This window comes from Ochotona curzoniae, unplaced genomic scaffold, assembly GCF_017591425.1.
Source record: "Ochotona curzoniae isolate NIBS_2020 unplaced genomic scaffold, NIBS_Ocur_1.0 scaffold_3208, whole genome shotgun sequence".
Taxonomy (NCBI): domain Eukaryota; kingdom Metazoa; phylum Chordata; class Mammalia; order Lagomorpha; family Ochotonidae; genus Ochotona; species Ochotona curzoniae.
Genome location: NW_024467106.1, coordinates 20,631,427 through 20,650,693, shown reverse-complemented (window position 1 = coordinate 20,650,693; position 19,267 = coordinate 20,631,427). Strand labels below are relative to the sequence as shown.

At 48.4% G+C, this 19,267-nt stretch overlaps 1 protein-coding gene across 1 annotated transcript; it reads right to left on the bottom strand.

Annotated features, from left to right (window-relative positions):
* Window positions 1-13,936: 13,936 nt before the first annotated feature.
* On the bottom strand, window positions 13,937-15,247 carry ACTL7B (actin like 7B). Its single transcript, XM_040963426.1, has one exon. The coding sequence runs from the start codon at window positions 15,198-15,200 to the stop codon at window positions 13,944-13,946; it is 1,257 nt and encodes a 418-aa protein (XP_040819360.1). The 5' UTR covers window positions 15,201-15,247; the 3' UTR covers window positions 13,937-13,943.
* Window positions 15,248-19,267: the final 4,020 nt, after the last annotated feature.

The following is a 19,267-nucleotide window of genomic DNA, read 5'->3' as shown; positions in this document are numbered from 1 at the left end:
GCACTCTTAATCCAATCTGTGGCCAGTGAGGTCACTGTGATCCGTGTCTTTAGTTCAGAAAGGTCTGCAGCTTCTAGATGTCAATGCCAGCTTCCATACCTACCCATTCCCCTTCGTGATATTCTAATTGTTCCTAAGAATTTTAACTGATTCAAGGTGGTCCTTGCATCAACACAACTGACATTTACAAAAGTGGGGAAATGGATTCCCTCCCAAATGTGCCTCTATATTTGGATTCCTCTGTAAACAGTAGAGGAATAGCAAAAAGAGCCCTATAACATATGTGCTTAGATGAAACTATGCCCCAAAATTTACTGAGACGCATCTGAATGAATTCATCCAAAGTAAACAGATGACCTAGGACCAGGTCATGGACACACAGTATTGAAGTGAGGGGGGCTCTTAAAAGTGAGGATAGGTGACCCTACATTGCCTCTTCCCAGTGTCCAGCTTAGCAATTCTGCCACCCTCCTGAGCTTTCTAGACCCTTCTGTCCTTCCTGGACCTTCCCGTTTCTGAACTTTATACTTCTATCCAATCACAAGTGTATGGCTTTGCTGGTTTTTCTTTATTCTGCCTACCACTTTATTCTCTGGGTCATCTCCACTTCGACCTTACCACTCATGTCATGTAGCTTCCAATGCTAATTCCTGTGGATTTACATTCTCAAGATTCTTGTGTCTTGAACTTCAGCTCCCTTCACCTTGCAACAGTCCAGTCGTAGGACACAATCCTACCTTCACATTCAGTACAGAGTCCCATGCCACATAACATGGTTAGTGAGTGATGTCATCTTCAAAAAAAGATAGTGTTAGAGTGATGAGGATGGTCAGGGACAGAGTACTGGTTAACAACTTCACCATCCCTAACTATGAATTATACATGGAATTATTTCTTGCCTGAAACAGCCTCAGGCCATGCACCCAGTCCTTTGATGAGGTTTTCCCAGGGTTTGCAGCATAACTAATTTTTTACTTTATTCTTCCTCCTCCTCTTTTGGCTGAATCTTATGCTCTGATTCTCTGGGAAGTTGCTCTGACACAGCTGGGCCCCCAGCTGCAAGCCTGATTCTTCTCCATTTTACATTGTATTCCCACCTACTCACTGCTGGCTACTTCCCTGTCTTTTCTATTAAACTGTAAGCCTTGAAAAGGAAGCATCTGTTTTGTTCAATCCTGTACCCCAAGTTCCTAGGTGAGGGATCTAGGTGGTCCTAGAACACATGTATATGGATGTCTGGATGGATGTATGGATAACTGTGTTGCATTTGAGGTGACTGTTGGGCATCCAGATGGAACCAACCAGTAGATAGCTTTGTGGATGTGGAGTTTAGAAAAAAAAACAATTCTGGGTTAGACAGAAGCCAAGTTCAGTAAATCTGAGTATTGCCGCTGTAGAATGGCATGCCTTGTAAAGTGCATGTGTTACCAACAGTAGCATCCCAGCCTCTGGCTTTAGGTATTGTATCCTCTCGGGTAATCCCTAACCAGACCCCCAGCACTCACGGTCCTAAAGTCATTACTCCCAGATACTTTATTATAACAGTTTGCTGAGAGGTAATTGGAGGTGTTGTCTGAAGAAGGCATCGAGATGACAAGAGACTGATTTTAGGAGGCCAGCATAGTGGAGTCTGAGGTAAGATTTCAGCCCACCCTGGCAGTAGGCAGGGGCTCTTTTAAGCTACTGGCCATGGAGAATGCTGGTGGTTTGGAATGTGCCAGGTGGGGTAGTAGAGTCCCATCAGATTTGGGGTTCACTATCAATGGCCAGAAAGGGTACTGACAAATCAGCATCTCTGTGTATACATACAGAGAGAACTTTTGGTGGTATATAGAAACCATCCTGAGGGAGGCAGAACCACAGACCCGGGGGTCAGGGCAGCCTCAATGACTGCCTCCTGCCAAGACAGGATGCCTTTAGGGAAGTGATTCCTCCTCTCCCCTAGTACTAGGACTGAGGTCATGAAGTCAGTGGCGGAGTCTAAGCATCTCTCAGCAGGAGGATGTTACTATGAGTGCAAGTAAGATTGCAGACTGCTGAGTGGACAAATTGCTTCAGCAACTGAAGGAGCCCTAGCCCTAGAGACAGGAGGAGTGAAGGGGAAGGGAGGTTAGGTTTCAGAAGAAGCAAGTGGGCATTAAAGCCTAGCCAGGTGTGTGTAAGGATGAGTGGTCCTAGAGGAGACACCACAAGGGATGAATCTCTTTAGGAAGGCTATGGGAGCCCAATAGAGTGAAGGGCTTCCTCAGCTTAGGGCCAACAGGGCACACAGATCTCACCTAGGAATCCTTTGACCCTTAGAGCAGTTCCACTTCTAGGGACCAGGCTTTTAGCACAGCTGTGTCAGGACTCAGACTGACTACTGTCAAGACAGCTGCTTGTCCAATGCCCTGGCTTTCTGCATCGTAAACAAGAATCCTGGTCGGGTTCTTGCCAGGCTAAAGAAACTTGAGAGGGAGTTGGAAAACATGATCTTGCAAGGAGTTGGTTAGTGGTAAAAAAAAAAAAAAAAAACCAGCAGCTGTCGCCAATGCTTTTTCAGGAATGGTGGCAAAGGTAGGAGGGGAAATGAGGAAAGGAGGAAGTAGGAGTAAACATTGGGGGGCAGTTTTGGGGGAACAGAGACATGTAATGGGAGAGAAGGAGGAAGAAAGGAAGTGTGAGTGAAAGGTTTAGAGAGAGAGGAATACTCCTCAGACGGTTCCAAGGGCACAAGCCAGGACTGGAGCGTGGGGGAGGCATGATCTTCAGAATCAAGGTTAGGCTCAGTCTCTCTCTCTCTTGCTCTCTTTCTCTCCTTCCTTTTCTCTGTCAGTCTTCATTCCAGTTAAACCATTTTTTTTAAAGCCTCTTAGGGTGCCTGTGTCACTTCTCATATTTCCTGTATTCAAGTTTCTGCTCCTCTTCCAGTTCCATTTGCCTGCCAATGAGCACCTGGGATGCAACAGGACTTAAATGATTTGTCAGTCTGAAATGCAGACTGACAAATAGGGAAGTCCTTGTGCTGCTCAGTGAACGGCATAGTTGTTCTTAGAAAAGATTCAGGGGCCCGACATGATGGCTCAATGACTAAATCCTTACCTTGCAAGCACCAGCATCCCATACTTGGTTGTATCCTGGCATCTAGCTCTCTACTTATGACCTAGAGAAACAGTAGAAGATAGCCCAAAACCTTAGAACCCAATACCCATGTGGGAGACCTGGAAGAAGCTCCTGGCTCCCAGCTTCAGCTCAGCTCAGCTCTGGCCATTGCAGTCACCTGGGGAATGAGTCAGTACATAGAAGATCTCTGTGTGTGTGTGTCTCCTTATCTCCATAACTTTGCCTTTAAAATAAGAATAAAACCTTTAAGAAGCAAAGGAAAATAATCATGTCAGTGTAAATTCACATTTCTTATTATTAAAAATATTTATGGTTTGCTTTTATTTGAAACACAGCATTAAAGGACAGAGAAAGCTTTCACCCACTGATTTACTACCCGATGGATACAACAATCGAAGCTGGGATGGTCCAAAGCCAGGAGCTAGGAGCTTCTTCCAGGTGTCCTATGTGGTTGCAGGGGTCCAAGGCCTTGAGCCCTCCTTTTCTTCCTTGTTAGGCCTTTAGCAGAGTTCTGGATCAAAAATGAAGCCACCAGGACTCAGACCTGCACCCATATGGTATCATGACACTTTTAACTTTGGTTCTTTTAGCAATTTATTTATTTGAAAGTGAGAGATCTTTTTTTTTTAAAGATTTATTTTTATTATTTTTTTTTAATTGGAAAGGCGAATATACAGAGAGGAGAGACAGAGAGGAAGATCTTCCGTCCGATGATTCACTCCCCAAGTGAGCGCAACGGCCGATGCTATGCCGATCCGAAGCCAGGAGCCTTTTCCAGGTCTCCCGTGGGGGTGCAGGGTCCCAAAGCTTTGGGCCGTCCTTGACTGCTTTCCCGGGCCATAGGCAGGGAGCTAGAAGGGAAGCGGGACCGTCGGGATAGAACCGGCGCCCATATGGGATCCCGGGCGTGCAAGGCGAGGACTTAACCACTTGCGCCACCGCGCAGGGCCCGAAAGTGAGAGATCTTATATCAGTTGGTTCAAACCACAAATGACAACAGCCAGGTCTGGAATAGGGTGAAGCCTAAAGTCAAGAACTCCAACCAGTTTGACCACATGGTGACAGAAACTAAACTAGTCATCTTCTAATTCCCACATTTTCAGGAAGATGGATTGGAAGTGGAGCAGCCAGAGCTCAAACCAACACTCCAACAAGGGATACAGGCGTCCCATTCAGTGATTTCACCACAAAACTTGCTCCATCATGAGCATTCACTCTGTCCTCCTCCATGGGTGTTGGACAAAATATTGCTAAATAAAGTTTCACTGAAAAAAAAGGATTATTTATTGAAATTCCAGTTTTACTGGGCATTCTTTGCTGAACTTGACAGCCCTACAGTAGTGTCACCACTGGACTTGAACATTTCCATGTCTGGCCCTCTCCCATCCAGGAACTCACCTGGAGCCTGGAGCATGTGGGTATTGCTACAGTTCCCAGTCAAGTGCTCTGAGAAGTCATCCTTTACCTGCTGTGCCAGCATTTGCCACCTTTCCTGTGGCCTCATGTTCTGCTGTGCACTGGGCACAGGAAACATCATCTAACACATCTTCGGGCCTTGATTGTTTTATTTTTGATGATATTTACATAGAAGATCAGGGTAGAAAGGATCAAGGATCAGGGAGAAGTGGGTGTGATCATTGTTTCCAAATTTTCTATTTCTTCCTGTATCTGGGGAAAGGGGGAACACAAGGGGAGAAGCCATACCCAACCTCCCAATTGCCCCAGTACCCAATGATGGGGAATGGCCACCCAATATCAACCCAGCATTTCTATATGGCCCATGCTCCAAGGGTTCTGCCCAAGTGGTTTTGCTAGTTTTGAAATGCTGTCGATATCACCATTCCAAGAGTGAGGAATCCCTTCCATTGTCCATATAGTCCACATAGTCGACCTTAGAGTCTCCATTCACCGAGATATTTACTATCATTATTTAGCTGGGGTAATTGTCCAATTTATTCTGTCCTTCTTCCTCTGCTAGGGTACCAGATATACTCTGCAGGCCCCAATGGGCTGTAATATCTTTTGGACCAACTGTCCACTGCTCTGTCATTTCCACTGAGGGAGTCCAGCTCTGACACATGAACCCCACAGTCAGACCACCAATCCTGGATATGAGACTCCAGGCCACTGCACACCCCCACCTATGCCATCACTAGATTCCTGCAAGCTCACATATCAAATCTCCACAAGCACGCCCCTGGGTAGCCAGTTAACTTCCCCTGGTGCCATTGTCACCCTAGGCCACCAAACCAGGGCATCGCAGGACTCCCCAATCCCAGAGCTCACAGACACAGACACAGCATGCACCATGCAGACAGATCCAAAGACCCAGTCCAGGTAACCCAGGCCCTGCCAGACCCCTAGACCTTGATTTTCTGATCTGTGAAAAGTGAATACTGTTTAGTACCCTCCTCACCCTCCAGTCTTTATTTGCAAGTGTCAAATGTCTCCATGACATTTTGGAACTGACAAGTGCCGCACAGATGTAAAAAACAATGATGACCAACATCAGCTCCAGTTTGGTGGTTAGGAAAGGAGAAGCATGCAACCCGTCTCTACTTCCATTTCTCAAAAATTTTAAATACTAAAAGCCACTAATTGTTTCCTAAGAAACAGCATAGCATTTGACAATCTAAGATCCAGGGAGACATGAAAGTTCAGACCAACAGGAAAAAGAATTAAGAAGGTGAGAAGAGCCAGGGATTCTGGCTAGCCAGGAAGAGGGAAATGAGATGAGCAGAAGGGAAATGGCCACTGGGCACTGCAGCAGATCCTGGCTAGCCCGGAAAGGGATCCCTGTAGCAACCCAAGACCACAAGCTGTCAGAAGTTGTCAACACCAAGAAGTTGACCCAAGATTGTGTTGGAGTTTTTCATGTCATATTTTTCGGTATCATTTCAGCACATTAGGAAAAAAAAAATAAGCCAAAAATAATGTTCAAAAAGTCAGGTCCAACTTCTTCAAGATTTAGACATTTTTAGTTTAGGACTGAATCCAGCCATTTTCTCCTAAACTTGGAGCAGTAGAGAGGTTTCGTCTTGATTTCAAAGGGAAAAGGAGGATCCAGCTACTTGCTGTTAACTGCACCATCTACAGTCTCTGCAGATTTATTGGATGAGTTGCCTCCAAGTCACTGAGCTTTCAAGATTTAGTATCCCTGGGAACCATAGATTAGAGTGTATGGGAAAACACCTGCCAAAGATAGCGGGAGTTGGGGGGTAAGGGGTGGGAGGGACTGGAACAGGAAGTTCCAAATTCTTGGAAGGCCATTGGAAAAACTTTGTAAGACAGCCAATATTGAGGCTGATCTCTTGTTTCAAATCCATTTAGAAGGTGGAAGAGCTCAAATGACTAGTCTCTGTGCACACACTGCTGACCAATCAAGTAATTAATAATCCAAAAAAGCATACTAGTGATTTAATTATTTCCAGCTGCATACATTTCTTAACATTCAATTCTCTGATATATTTTGAACTGGTCCCTTCTTATTTTTACAAATGTTGCAGCAATTTGCCTTAATTTATAACAGGAATGCACAAAACATTGGAAAGGTGACAGTTTTTTCTCCTTTGCACTACCATTCTTTCCTTTTTGTGAAAGTTTAATGCCAAAATCAACATTTTTCTATACTTAATGTTCTTTTAACTACCTTTGCAATCAAGGTCAGGAATTAAAAGGGATTTCATGTTCACTAATGGGATTGTTGGGTTGGCCTCCAGCTAGGCTTGGTTTCGATTCCTCTCTGTTGCAAGAAAGAATTCAGGAGGGAAATGGAAGGTATGAAAGAAAGCAGCATTTGAGACCAAAAAAAGTACATATGTAAGAAACAGGTGCAGGCAAGCTTGGTGGTTTGGTACACCCTTTTATAGTATTGGAGATATACTGGTCCTATCCAGGTTAGGATCGAATTGGATATTTAAAAGGAGTGGTGGGGCCTGGCGTGGCCTAGTGGCTAAAGTCCTCGCCTTAAATGCACTGGGATCCCATGTGGGCGCCAGTTCTAATCCCAGCAGCTCCACTTCCCATCCAGCTCCCTGCTTGTGGCCTGGGAAAGCAGTCAAGGACAGCCCAAAGCTTTGGGACCCTGCACCTGTGCAGGATGCCCAGAAGAAGTTCCTGGCTCCTGGCTTCAGATCGGCATAGCATTGGCTGTTGCGCTCACTTGGGGAGTGAATCATCGGATGGAAGATCTTCCTCTCTGCCTCTCCTCCTCTCTGTATATCTGACTTTCCAATAAATAAATAAATCTTTTTTAAAAAGAGAGAGAGAGAGAGAGAAAAGGAGTGGTGCTTAGGGCAGGGCTTGAGTACCTCCCACTTCTGTTCCATTTTTGGAAAATCTCAGAAATGTCAAGATGTCTGGTAAATTAGGGAGCTGAACTGCTGGCCATGCTAATCTTATTATCATGACAATACTTCTATCTGGTGCTGGTCTGTTTGCAACATTGTAGAACTTGTCACCCTTGCAACATTGTAGAACTTGTCATGTAAGGTCCTGCCATGATTACTGTACCAGCTGACCAGGGCTTCTGTGTAAGTCAGTCAGAGCGGGCATGCTGAGGCCATGCCACTGCACTTGCAGCAGTCAGCACCCTTAGTGATTGAAAATCTCTTGCCAACTGATGTAGAGATGTTGTCTGAAGAAGTAGAGGGCCGCCTTTAGAGGAAGACAATGGCTGACAACGGCTGGAATCCTCACCTGCCCATCATTTAATCATCAAACTATTGCATTCTGGAAGATTTAAATTTGACACTTAGGAACAGCACAGTTAGGCTAAAGAGAAAAAGGACAAGAATCATGTCAAAAAGAAAAAGAAAGAAGGAAAGAGAAAGAAAGAAAGAAAGAAAGAAAGAAAGAAAGAAAGAAAGAAAGAAAGAAAGAAAGAAAGAAAGAAAGAAAGAAAGAAAGAAAGAAAGAAGGAAAGAAAGAAAGAAAGAAAGAAAGAAAGAAAGGAAGAAAGAAAGGAAGAAAGGAGAGAACGTTTTTATACTCCCGATGGGAGCTGGTAGACTTCCTTACCAATATTACAGAAGCATTTGGTTTTATTATAAATTCTTTTGATAATATCATCCTATGAATCCACTCTTGTTAACCTTGTTAACACAAACACAACAATTTTAATTAGTTATGGCTCATATTCCATCATATCCTACCTGAAGGGTGTCCTAGAGCCAGGAAGTCATTCATCACCTCTTCAACTAGAGAACTGACAGAACTGCACAGCTACCGCGGAGCCTGACAACGGTTTATGCTAAGTTGCCCGTGACATTAGGTTCCTCAGAGCAGCTTCATGGGATGTGGTAAGAATCCCTCCTATTGGGATGGGAGAGCTTACCAGGAGCTATTCCTGCCAATAGCAGTGTTCTAACCAGCATAGAAGTAGGAAAAGTACGTCAGCTGGGAAATGCAATAGCCTTACTAGCCCGATACATATACACATACACACATGTGTAGGAAGCTATTTATGGAAAAGCAAAATATATCTTAGTATTCCTCTGTAGAGAGAAACTTAAGGAAAAGCAAAAAAAATTGCTTATTACTTATCTCTTTATTAACTCACAACAGTTGTCAGAATTATCCTCTTGGTGCACCTGTGAAGACTCAAAGGCGAAGCGTTTCACTGCTTGACAGATGTATCGAATTTAAGAGCCCTTATAATTTAACTGCTGTGAGAGTGCTAAGTGGCACCTGATAGAGTCCTTCACATTTAGGCTATCAAAGATCAGAGGAGATCCTTCAAAGTTTTTAACAGAACAAGATATTCTGGAGAGACCAGATGTTCATGATTTTTAGAATTTGGCACAAGGAGAATTTTGATGCCATGTTTTGTCAGAGCCTTCCTCCTCTGCCTCAAGTTGAAAAAATGTTTTATTTGATCTCAGCTGTCTGGATCAAAGAGGATGTCAGAGGTGAGGAAAGCATCCCATTTAACATATTAAAGGGGTTAAGTTATCAAGTGGCCTTGGGTGTCACGCTGATCCAAAGAAGGGCATTAGACAAGAGCTTGAACCCTGACTTTGAAGCCATGACTTTGGAGCCTCCAGGAGGCATGGAGATGCTAGAGACTCCTAAAGCAATAGCCCTCTGATTGGTAACCCTAGAGACAAAGGGATGACCATTATCACTTTGCACGGATGCTAGGAGCTCAAAACATTTTGTTGTTGTTGTTCTTTTTCTATTTAAGTTGGAAAAAACCTCTGTCTATCCTGTGAGGTACCAGTGAAGATGAATAACCACCTGAAGCATTGCTAGGGCCATGTAAGGAAAGTCTCACAGGGCAGGACCCTCTGCTTGTTAATTAGGGGAGCTGTGTGGGAGTGGCCGCCAAGGTTATTTGTAGACCAAGGGGACAGGATCAAGTTTCTTCCCTTAAGACCTATGTAGCACCTCCCTCCATGTGCGTTAGTGCCTCTTTCCCCAAATGGAATCATGTATTATTATATGTATGTATGTATGTGTATCTGTATGTCTACATGTATATATGTAAGATTCTCCAGTGAGAGGCCCTCAGTAGCATCATTTTTGATGCTACAAATTGGAATATTTACTGTAACTGCTGCTCGGCCCAGTCTATCTCCCGTGTGGCGTCGTAGGGATTCAAAGCAGACTGCATCATTTTCAGAAGCCCCTGAGTGGCAGTGTACTTTACTGCCCTATCTGGCAGTGCATTTCCTTGATGGCGTGCTTGTTCCTGTCTTGATGTTCCCCGTAAAGACAACAGCGACTTCCAAAGGCCCCAAAACTGCCTACAGGAGAGCTACAATCTTCCCAGTGCTTCATGGGAGAGCTTTCCACAGTCCCGTAGTTGCTTCATCTCCAAACTGCCGCATGCATGTGTAGCACTGGGAAGCGTGTCTGGAATATGCGTAAATACCAACTCTTTGACCTCTGCCCAGTTTGAAGGTTCTAGTACATCTTCTATCTGGCACATCAGAAGCAAGGCAAGACTTCAAAAGTCAGGGCTTGACGTCAACTCCATGATGACATAGCTCTTTCAGAGTTGGGATCCTGCAAGGGAACTCAGAGTAAGTGGCTCCCATGTCAATTAGAAAACTGATACTATTACCTGTGACATACATGGTCACCCGGGACTATTGGGATCAGAGGTATATATGGATTGTAAGAGTCACCTGAGTTCCTGGGCTCTGTCAGTCAAGACAAGAACTGGGAGACCTCTTCCTCCAGATCCAAGGCCAACTCTCTAGGATTTGTTCTTACTTTGACACCGAGGGCATGGATGGACCAAGGTCGGGCCATTCTTTGCACTCATGTCCCAGGCTCCCACACCAAGAGGAAACAGCACATAAACCCTCGCATATGCTGTGGGCATTCTATGTGTGTCTGAAAGCACACACACAGCGTAAAAGTACAATAGGCATTACATGTTGATTAGAGCACTCTTGTTGCACTTTATAATTTATTAAATGTTCATTTAGATTTTCTCCTTGATCTTTAAAACAGACTTGGGAAGAAAGGACATCAATTTACAAAAGAAAGCCTGAGGCCATGTAAGGTCAGATGGCCAGCCCAGGACCACACAGCTGGGGTAACCTCATCTATGTAACCCCAGTGTTGCCCAGAGCCTCCTACATTCATTCTGCATGCTCCACCCAGTTGGTTAAGGGACTGGCTCTCAAACTTGGGTACTCACTGAAACCATCTGGGCAACTTCAAAATAAACTCTACCGCCTAGTCTCCACTCCTCCGGGGAGTTTTATGTAACTGGTCTAAGGCAAGTTTCAGTGTAAGGCATTTATTCTTAGTATATATGAATTCCCCATTCTCTTCATGCTTTTAAGGTTTTTAAATGAAGTTAGGTATTTATAGATTGGCATGCAACTATAAGAATTAATACAGCCAGTTTTCACCAATAGTAACAACTTACCAAATCTGGCCTAGCAGGTTAAGCCTCTACCTGCAATGCTGACATCCCATATGGGCACTGTTTCAAGTTCTGATAGCTCTGCTTCTGGTCTAGCTCCATGGTAATGTGTCTGGGAAAGCAGCAGAAGAAGACTCAATTACTTGGGCCCCTGCAACCACATGGGAAATCTGGAAGAAGCACCTGGCTCTTGACTTTGGATCAGCCTAGCTCCAGACATTAAGGAGATAAAAATCTCTCCCGGTGTCTCCTTCTCTCTGTAACTCTGCCTTTTAAATAAAAAGTGAAAAACCTGCTGGGTAAATATGCAAAGGCTATGTGTGTGTGTGTGTGTGTGTGTGTGTGTGTATAGCCTTTGCATATATATATATACACATATATATAAAGGTTTTTTTTATTGGAAAGGCAGATCTGCAGAGAGAACGAAGGATAGAAAGAAAGATCTTTCATTTGCTCGTTCAGTCCCCAAATGGCCACACAGCTGGAGCAGAGCTGATCCAAAACCAGGAGCCAGGAGCCAGGTTTCCCACGTGGGTGCAGGGTCCCCAAGGTTTTTGGGACACAAGAAGGGAGCTGGATGGTAAGTGGAGCAGCTGGGACATGAACTGGTGTCCATATGGGATTGTGGTATTTGAGCAGAGAGGGTTAGTCAATCTATTCATGGTGCCAGGCCCAGTTCACTGCTTTCTTTCTTTTTTTTTTTTTTTTGTAAATACTAAATGTACATTTTTATTTAAAGACAGATTTACAGAGAGAAAGATCTTTCATCTGCTGGTTCTCCCAATGGCTGCAATGGCCGCAGCTGAATTGGTCTGAAGAGCCCATATGGGAATCCAGCGTGTTCAAGGTGAGGACTTTAACCAGTAGGTTATGGTGCCAGACCCAGGAATATATTACTCTTTCAAGTAAAAGCAAATCCTTGTAAAAAGGAGTTCTATGTACCATTAATTAGAAACCATTAATCAGCTGTTCTGTATCTCCCCCTGGCAGGGTTCACGATCTGCCCTTCACATCCTGCCCTCTTCCATCTCCCTGGGTTAAACCACCTTCAGACAGACTTCTCTAACTTGGCTCTGGGACATGCGCACTCAGAGGCTGGTCCTATGCTCACCCACACTACCCCTACAGTTCAGGAGGGCACTGTGCTTCCAGACACTCTGCCACGCCTCCTTCCCAGCGCCTCTGCAGGCTTATAGGCTGCACTCCCATAGCCCTCCCTTGGGGCACTGCCAGGTCACAAACCTCGGCCATTCTGCAGGACAGGAAGTGGCCCTGCTCTGCGGGAGGAGCCTGGTACACTTGGGCCTCAAGTCTTCCTGTCTTGCCTCTCTTCTGCTTCCATGTTCGATCCAGGATCTGGGGGAGCTCTGCAGCTCCCTGCAATCCCCCAGCCACTCTCGTCATTTGCAGTTTGAGTTATATGCTTGCATCAATTGTCTCACTGTGCCTGCGACTGGCTGAAATAAGTTCATGTTAAGGACTGAATTCTTTACAGCCCCTGGAATGCTTTCGGAGGGGCTGCCCAGTGGGAAGAACACTGAGGCTGGGACCTGAGGGGCAGACGCTGTGGGAGGTGTGGAGTGGGCGATGATACAGGACATGGTGGACTCAAGCCCAGACATGGTTTCCCATCTTGAGCGCTAGCTTCTTGCTTGTGATTCAGGTCACATCGCATCTTACGCCTTGTAGAACCCCCAGTTTCCCTCCCTGTATCTCTACAGGTTTTTATGGTCAATTGCTGTCAGTTTCTTGTGTTGCCAATAATAGAAGCTAATGCTAATTAAGCTGAAGGTGTGGTGAAGCAGAGGGTGGCCTTGAAACTCAGTGAGGTGGTACCTGAGTATCCCCCCACTCCTCTCCACCCTACGGGAACTTGACATTCAAGAGAGATACTTACACCTGAAATTTCAGCCCAGGCAGAGTAGTATGCAGCCTACCACTGTCCAACTCCTAGAGAGGTAGGCACTGGGTCATGGGCTCCACCAGCAGGAGGGAGAGGGGAAGGAGCAGGAACTTATAGAGAGTGGTTCACCTGCTAAATCCTCCCAAGCCTTAACAGCTTCTCCCTCCTCTGCCCCAGTGCCCAGCACACCCCCTCCACCTTCCCACCGCCCCACCCAGGGGGATGGGAGGAGAGCAGCTGTCCTTAGGGAACTGACTGTGTTCCAGCCTGGTCCAAGGTAGCTGCTTGGCAAGTACTTTGGGCTGCTGACAAATCAGAACCATGTTGACTGTGTGGTTCCAGTGCTGGCCTCCAGCTGCTCCTCCTCCACCTCCCCTCCGCCTCTACGGGAGCTGGTTTTCTGATCTGCAGCAGACGGAGGACCCCGGGATCCCTCAGGGATCTGCCAACTTCTGGATACGGTTGTTCTTCACTGTGACTCAAAGAATCGTGGCGGTTCTGGGCTGACTCAAAATGGGGCAGAAATGGCTTTTCACAGTCATAGGGTGCACACACATACACACACAGGGAAGGAGCTGACTGGGGCATCCAGGTGAGCAGTAGACCTGGGTCACAGACAGTGGAAGCTTGGTTGCGAATCTCCCTTAAATCAGCACTTAAGCTGTGTATCCCAGACTGGTCCTTAGCCTGGGCCACTGCCCCACAGGGGGCTGGGAGAGTATGGGGCAGTGTCTCAGCAGACAGGAGGAGAACACTGGACAGGAAGCCACATCTGGATGTCACCCTGGTGACATGGGGTGAGCATTAAGGCCTGGGAGGGGTGGGGGGGTCCACACTCCTACCCTCCCTCTTTTCTCCCTCCCCCTCCGCAGAGCCAAAGGAGCTAATGACCTCCAGCCTCCGCCACTCCACCTGCTCCGACTCTCCCCTCCCCCACCCAGCTCCTCCCACACATCAGCCGGACCGGAAGAAATTCAGACGTTTCTAGAGGCACTGCTAGCTAGCAGTTTTATGTGAAATGCAGTAAATGCGCCTACAGCGGCCAGGGCCCGCCCCTCAGCACTTGCTGTAGATGGCAGCGCTGCCCCGCTCCTCGAACTCCTCCTTGCTGACCCACAGCTGCTGGAAGGCCTGCAGCGAAGCCAGGATGGAGCCTCCGGTCCACACGGAGGTCTTCCTCTCGGGGGCGGCGGCCACGGCGGGGCTGTCACCAGGACAGAGGAGGCTGAGCTCCCGCTGGAAGCGCTCGGGGAAGCCATCGAGCATGGTGCTGCCGCCACACAGCAGCACGTTGGCCGCCATCTCTTCCCTGAAGCCGGCCTTCTGGCAGCGGTCCAGGCAGGCGGTGGTGAGCGCGGCCAGGCCCGGCTGCTCGCAGCCCACCAGCGAGGGCTTGAAGAGCAGCTCGGAGCAGCGGAAGCGCTCCTGGCCGATGGTGATGAGCTTGCCATCCGGCAGCTCGTAGTCGACGCGCAGGTCGTCGAGGCCCAGGCTGAGCTCCTCCTCGGGCAGCAGCGCCGCGTAGCAGCACTTCTTTTTGATGTGCTCCACGATGTGCAGGTGGTCATCGGTGAAGTGGTGACCCGCCTCGTTGAGCAGCTGCATCAGGTAGCTGGTGAGTGCGCTGCCCGCATAGTCGGCGCGGCTACTCAGGCCCGGCAGCAGGTCGCCCTCGGAGATGGGCACCACGTGCGACACGCCGTGGCCGCTCTCCACCACCAGCCCCGACGTCTTGCCATACGAGTAGATGGACAGCAGCGCCTGCGACGTCACGTGCATGGCCGGGATGCGAAAGGTCTCAAACATGAGCTCAGCGTACTTCTCGCGGTGGCTGCTCGGGCTGAGCGGCGGGTCCGACACCAGCACAGCGTGCTCCTCGGGCAGGATCTTCATGGCCGTGTGGAAGATGTACTCCCAGATGTTCTGCACGCAGTCCCAGTCGACCACCACACCGTGCTTCAGCGGGTTCACCAGCTTGAGGGGCGCCTCGGTGGTGAGCAGCTCGTGGCCCACGTAGGTGTCCTTGCGGGTGTCGCCCGCATCGTTGGCCGCCTCGGGGCAGCGCTTGCCCACCGTGGAGGAGATGAAGTAGGTGGGTCTCGGCTCGCCGGCGTAGCCGCACTTGCAGTACTGCGAGCCCAGGTCGATGATGAGCGCCTTGATCTTGCGCACTTTCCTTGGCTTCAACTTCAGCTGAGCAGCCGAACCTGCGTCCCGCAGGCCGGCGTCGGGGCTGGGCAGGGTGCCCGCCTCTCCCGGGTCGCCCTGGGCCGCGCCCATGGGCTTGGGGCTAGGGCCGCTCTTCGTCGCCATCTGGCGTCCGTCCTCGCCTTCTCCCAAAGAGCTCCGGGGGTAGAAATGAGTCCGCACTCCCCCGCACTGCCCCGCACTGCGCTCCGCACTGCCCGGCAACCACTGGCAACTGTGACGTCCCTGGGGTCTGGTCCATTCTGGCGGGAGGTGGTGGGGGCAGAGCTCGGGCTCGCCACCAGTACCCCACCCTCACCGCCATCCTGATCCCTTAGTCCTAATTGAAGCTGGCTCCAGGTGGGGCCCCTCCTTCTCCTCTGCTCCTGCCCCTCCTCTGGGCCAGTTTTCTTCCTCTGCTTCTTGGCAGAAGAGGGAGTTTTGCCTGAGCCCCTACACTTAAGTCAGGCACTAGAAGTTTCCTTGCAGAATCCCGGGAGGGAGGCAGAGCTGCCAGCAGCTCTAGACGCTGTTTCTTTACTTAGCCCCGAGTTCAGGCAACCACAGCATGCCAGGCCTCCCCGAGGAGTTTCAGGGCCTCAGGAGTACCTCCCTCGGGCATTCACTGGGGTCTGAGGCCAGGTTGGCCACTGCAGCCGGCAGGCACCGCTTGATAGACACCCTCACACAAGCAGTGCCCAGTCTGGGCGTTGGGGGGTAGGAGAGAAATTAGAAAGGGGAGGATGGGAGATCAAGTCTTCTGGGGCATAGAGGAGGGCAAGTTAGGGGCTCCCTAGAGAGGCGGTAATGCTTCCATCAAATGTTGGAAGAGAAGGGCATTGGTTAAGAAGCAAGAAAAAGGAAGCAGAGTATAGCAGTCATAAGGGCTCAGAAGGTGGGACTTCTCGTCGTTAAAGTGACTAGAAAAATAGAGGAAAAGCTAGAGAGGTTGCTGAAGCCACGAGGGACTGTCTCACAGGTTCAGAGGAGCATGGCGCTAAACTGAAAACGCCAAGGAGCCCAGCTCACCAGGACAGTGATTCTGAACATCGCGGCCAAGAGATGCCATGGGTGGCATAACAAAATCATGGAGCCTGGGTGCTGGTCACTTGAGTTGCTTCTAGAACATCCTACCCAGTGGACTGGCCTGAAAGGTCACTCCTTTCTGGGCAGCTGTGATAGGCTTTTCCCACACCCAAAGGATAACTCCCTCTTCAAAGAGGCCACTGATTGGCTTGCGTCTGGGTGGAGGCTGTGCAGAACAAGGGAAATCTTCCATGGGAACTTTTGGGCTGTTAATATTTTTAAGAAGATTTGTCTATTGTTTCTACTTGAAAGAGTTACAGAGAGAGAATCTTCCTTAATCTTCCATCTGCTACTTCACTCAAAATGGTTGGAATAGCCAGAGCTGGGCTGATCCAAAGCTGGGATTCAGGAGTTACCTCTGAGTTTCCTATGGTGCAGGAGCCCCTTTAGCCATCATCATCTGCTGCTTTTTCCAGTTCATAAGCAGGGAGCTGTATCAGAAGCGGAGCAGCTGGAATTCAAGCTGGTACCTATATGGGATGCTGGCACCAATATGGGATGCTGGCACCACAGGCAGAGAATTTGCTTGCTATGGCACTGTACCAGTCCCATATCTATTTATTTGTTAATATTTACTTATGGGGGTCAGTGTCATGGCACAGCAGGTTAAGCTGCAACCTGCAATGCTCACATCCCATGTGAGCACCCGTTCAAGTCCTGGCAGTTCTGTTTCTGATTCAGCTTCCTAGGTATTCCAAACTTGGGCTTCTGCTACTTATGCGGCAGACCCAGATGGAGTACCAGGCTCCTGGTTTCAGCCTGGCCCAGCCCCAGGCATTGCAACCACTAGAGGAATGAACCTGTCTCTCCCCCACTCATCTACCTATCACAACTCTTTCAAATAAGTAACATTTAAAAAATGAAAAATTAACTGATTTAAAAGGTAGACAGTTTCCATCCACTAGTTTACTCCTTAGATGGCTATAAGAGCTGGCACTGGGCCAGGCCAAAGTCAAAATCCTACATCTCCATCTGGGTCTCCCACGTGAGTGTTATGCACCCAAGTACATGGACCATCTTATGCTGTCTTCCCATCTCCCACTACATCATCAGGGACCTGGACTGAAGTGGAGTAACCAGGGCTCGAACTGGCACACTAGTATGAGAGATGTGGGTATTGCAAACAGTGCCTCAACACATTGCTACATTGCCAGCCCCATCCCTTAGGCTACTTTAGGGAAGTGAAAGTCAGTGCTGGGGGACTGCCAGAGCCTCCTTTGCTTCCGTTCCTAAAGGAGACATAGGAGAATAGAAGAGTACGGAATTGGACTCAGAAGACCAGGGCTCTGATCTGGCTTTATTCCTATCTCTGTTACTAACCGCTGGTTGAAAGCGATGACTATGGTGCTGTCTTCTTTCACCAGCTCCAGGCTGATGATAAGCAACTAAGTGGTGGGTGGGACCACACACACACACCCCAGGGAGGGAGGGAGTGGGGGGAGAGAGAATGAATATGCATATGCATATGAATATGCAGGGAGGAGAACAACTATGTAGAGAAAGTGAGTTGCATCTGCAGATGCCCCAAAGCTTCTAGCTGTTGGGCCACATCTCAATCTTTCTACTTCAAGAAAGAACCCAGTCTCAGACTTGGGTTACGGCACTGAGGACTAAGCTTTGAGGCGCTGAGCAGGCCTCTTCGGCAAGGAGTCCTCCTTGCTGGCAGCTCCTGACTCAGACCCCCCCCCCCCGCCCCCCGATGCTGCAGCACAGAGCAGAGCTGGGTCCCTGAGCTTGATTATGTAGTCAATAAAGCAGTGGTGAAAACAAAGTCCAGGTAATTCATAAGAAGTAGTACTGCACGCTGGCCCTTTAGTTTTTTTCTTTTGTCTCTCCTGCAGGTGTTAAAATTACAGGGGCTAGTTTACCTTTCCTTCAGGGTCAAGTGTGTAGGTGGGGTTCCTACCCCTGAAGCCAGGAGCCAGGGTGTACCTCCAGGGAAATCCATCTCCTCTCTCCTTGTCTTTCTGTACTTGAGAGCAGGGCTCCAGGACTGCTTTCAAAAAGGATGATCTTGTTTTTTGGGTCTTGAGCCAGAAGAGTGAAAGCAGGTGTGATGACAGTGTGAGAGAATGTGGCTCTGGACACGGTATCTGTCCAGAGGGGCCTCACCAGGGAGCTCACAGAGCCCTGCACACTCTGAGAAAAGGCAACCGTGTGGGGAGTTGTGTGTGCCAGGCAGCAGGAATGTGGGGTGCCGTGTATCAAACCATCCCTATACTTCTTCCACCCTTGATACCACCGTGTGATGATACCCAGGAAGGGAGAGCAGACACATCAAGGGTGACACGGAAGCTAAGGTTGGAGTTGGGAGTATCTGGCATATGAACTTCCAGGAGGTGAGGAAAGAGGAAAGAGAAAAGAAAGGAATCCACTGGTTTAGGTCAGAGAAGATGTGGCATTCCTGTGCTCATGGGTCAGGAGAACCAAATGGAGGGATTGGTCTTAAGCTGGCCCAGCAGTAAGGACAGCAGAGGTGACCAATGGGTCAGAGTGGGCAGCCAGAAAAGCATGTGACTCAGTGCACGGTAGCCCTGAGTGTTAGGGAAGTGGTGAAAACACAGGCCAGGTGACAGGAGGCCACCCCCAAGCAAGCATGTCCACATGTTTATCCCTGGGCCTGGTAAAATGTTACCTTTCATGTCCAAAGGGATGTTGTGGCTGTGGTTAAATGCAGGTGGATATTATCCTGCATGAGCCAAGTGGATCCAGTATAATTAGAAGGGATACGAGAAGATCAGGGCCAAAGTTGATGTGACAAGAGGAGAGGTCTGGGAAAGCCTGGAAGTTGCAGGGTCTTAGGCCTCTTTCCCCTAAAGCCTGCAAAAGGAACACAGCCCTGACAATGCCTTGACTTCAAGCCTCGCGGGCAGATCGTGGGCTCCGACTTTCAGAATTACACATCAGATTTTGATAAACTTCTGCTGTTTTAAGGCACTAAATCTGTCATAATGTATTACAGCAGAAACAACAAGCTGATCGAGGCTCTTACAGGAATCCAGGGAAGTTGAAAGGTGGGAAACCACAGATGGCTCACAATAGTGGAGTGTGGTCAGAGAGAAGAGATGATTTATACTATATATACCTTTGGCTACCACACATGTTCT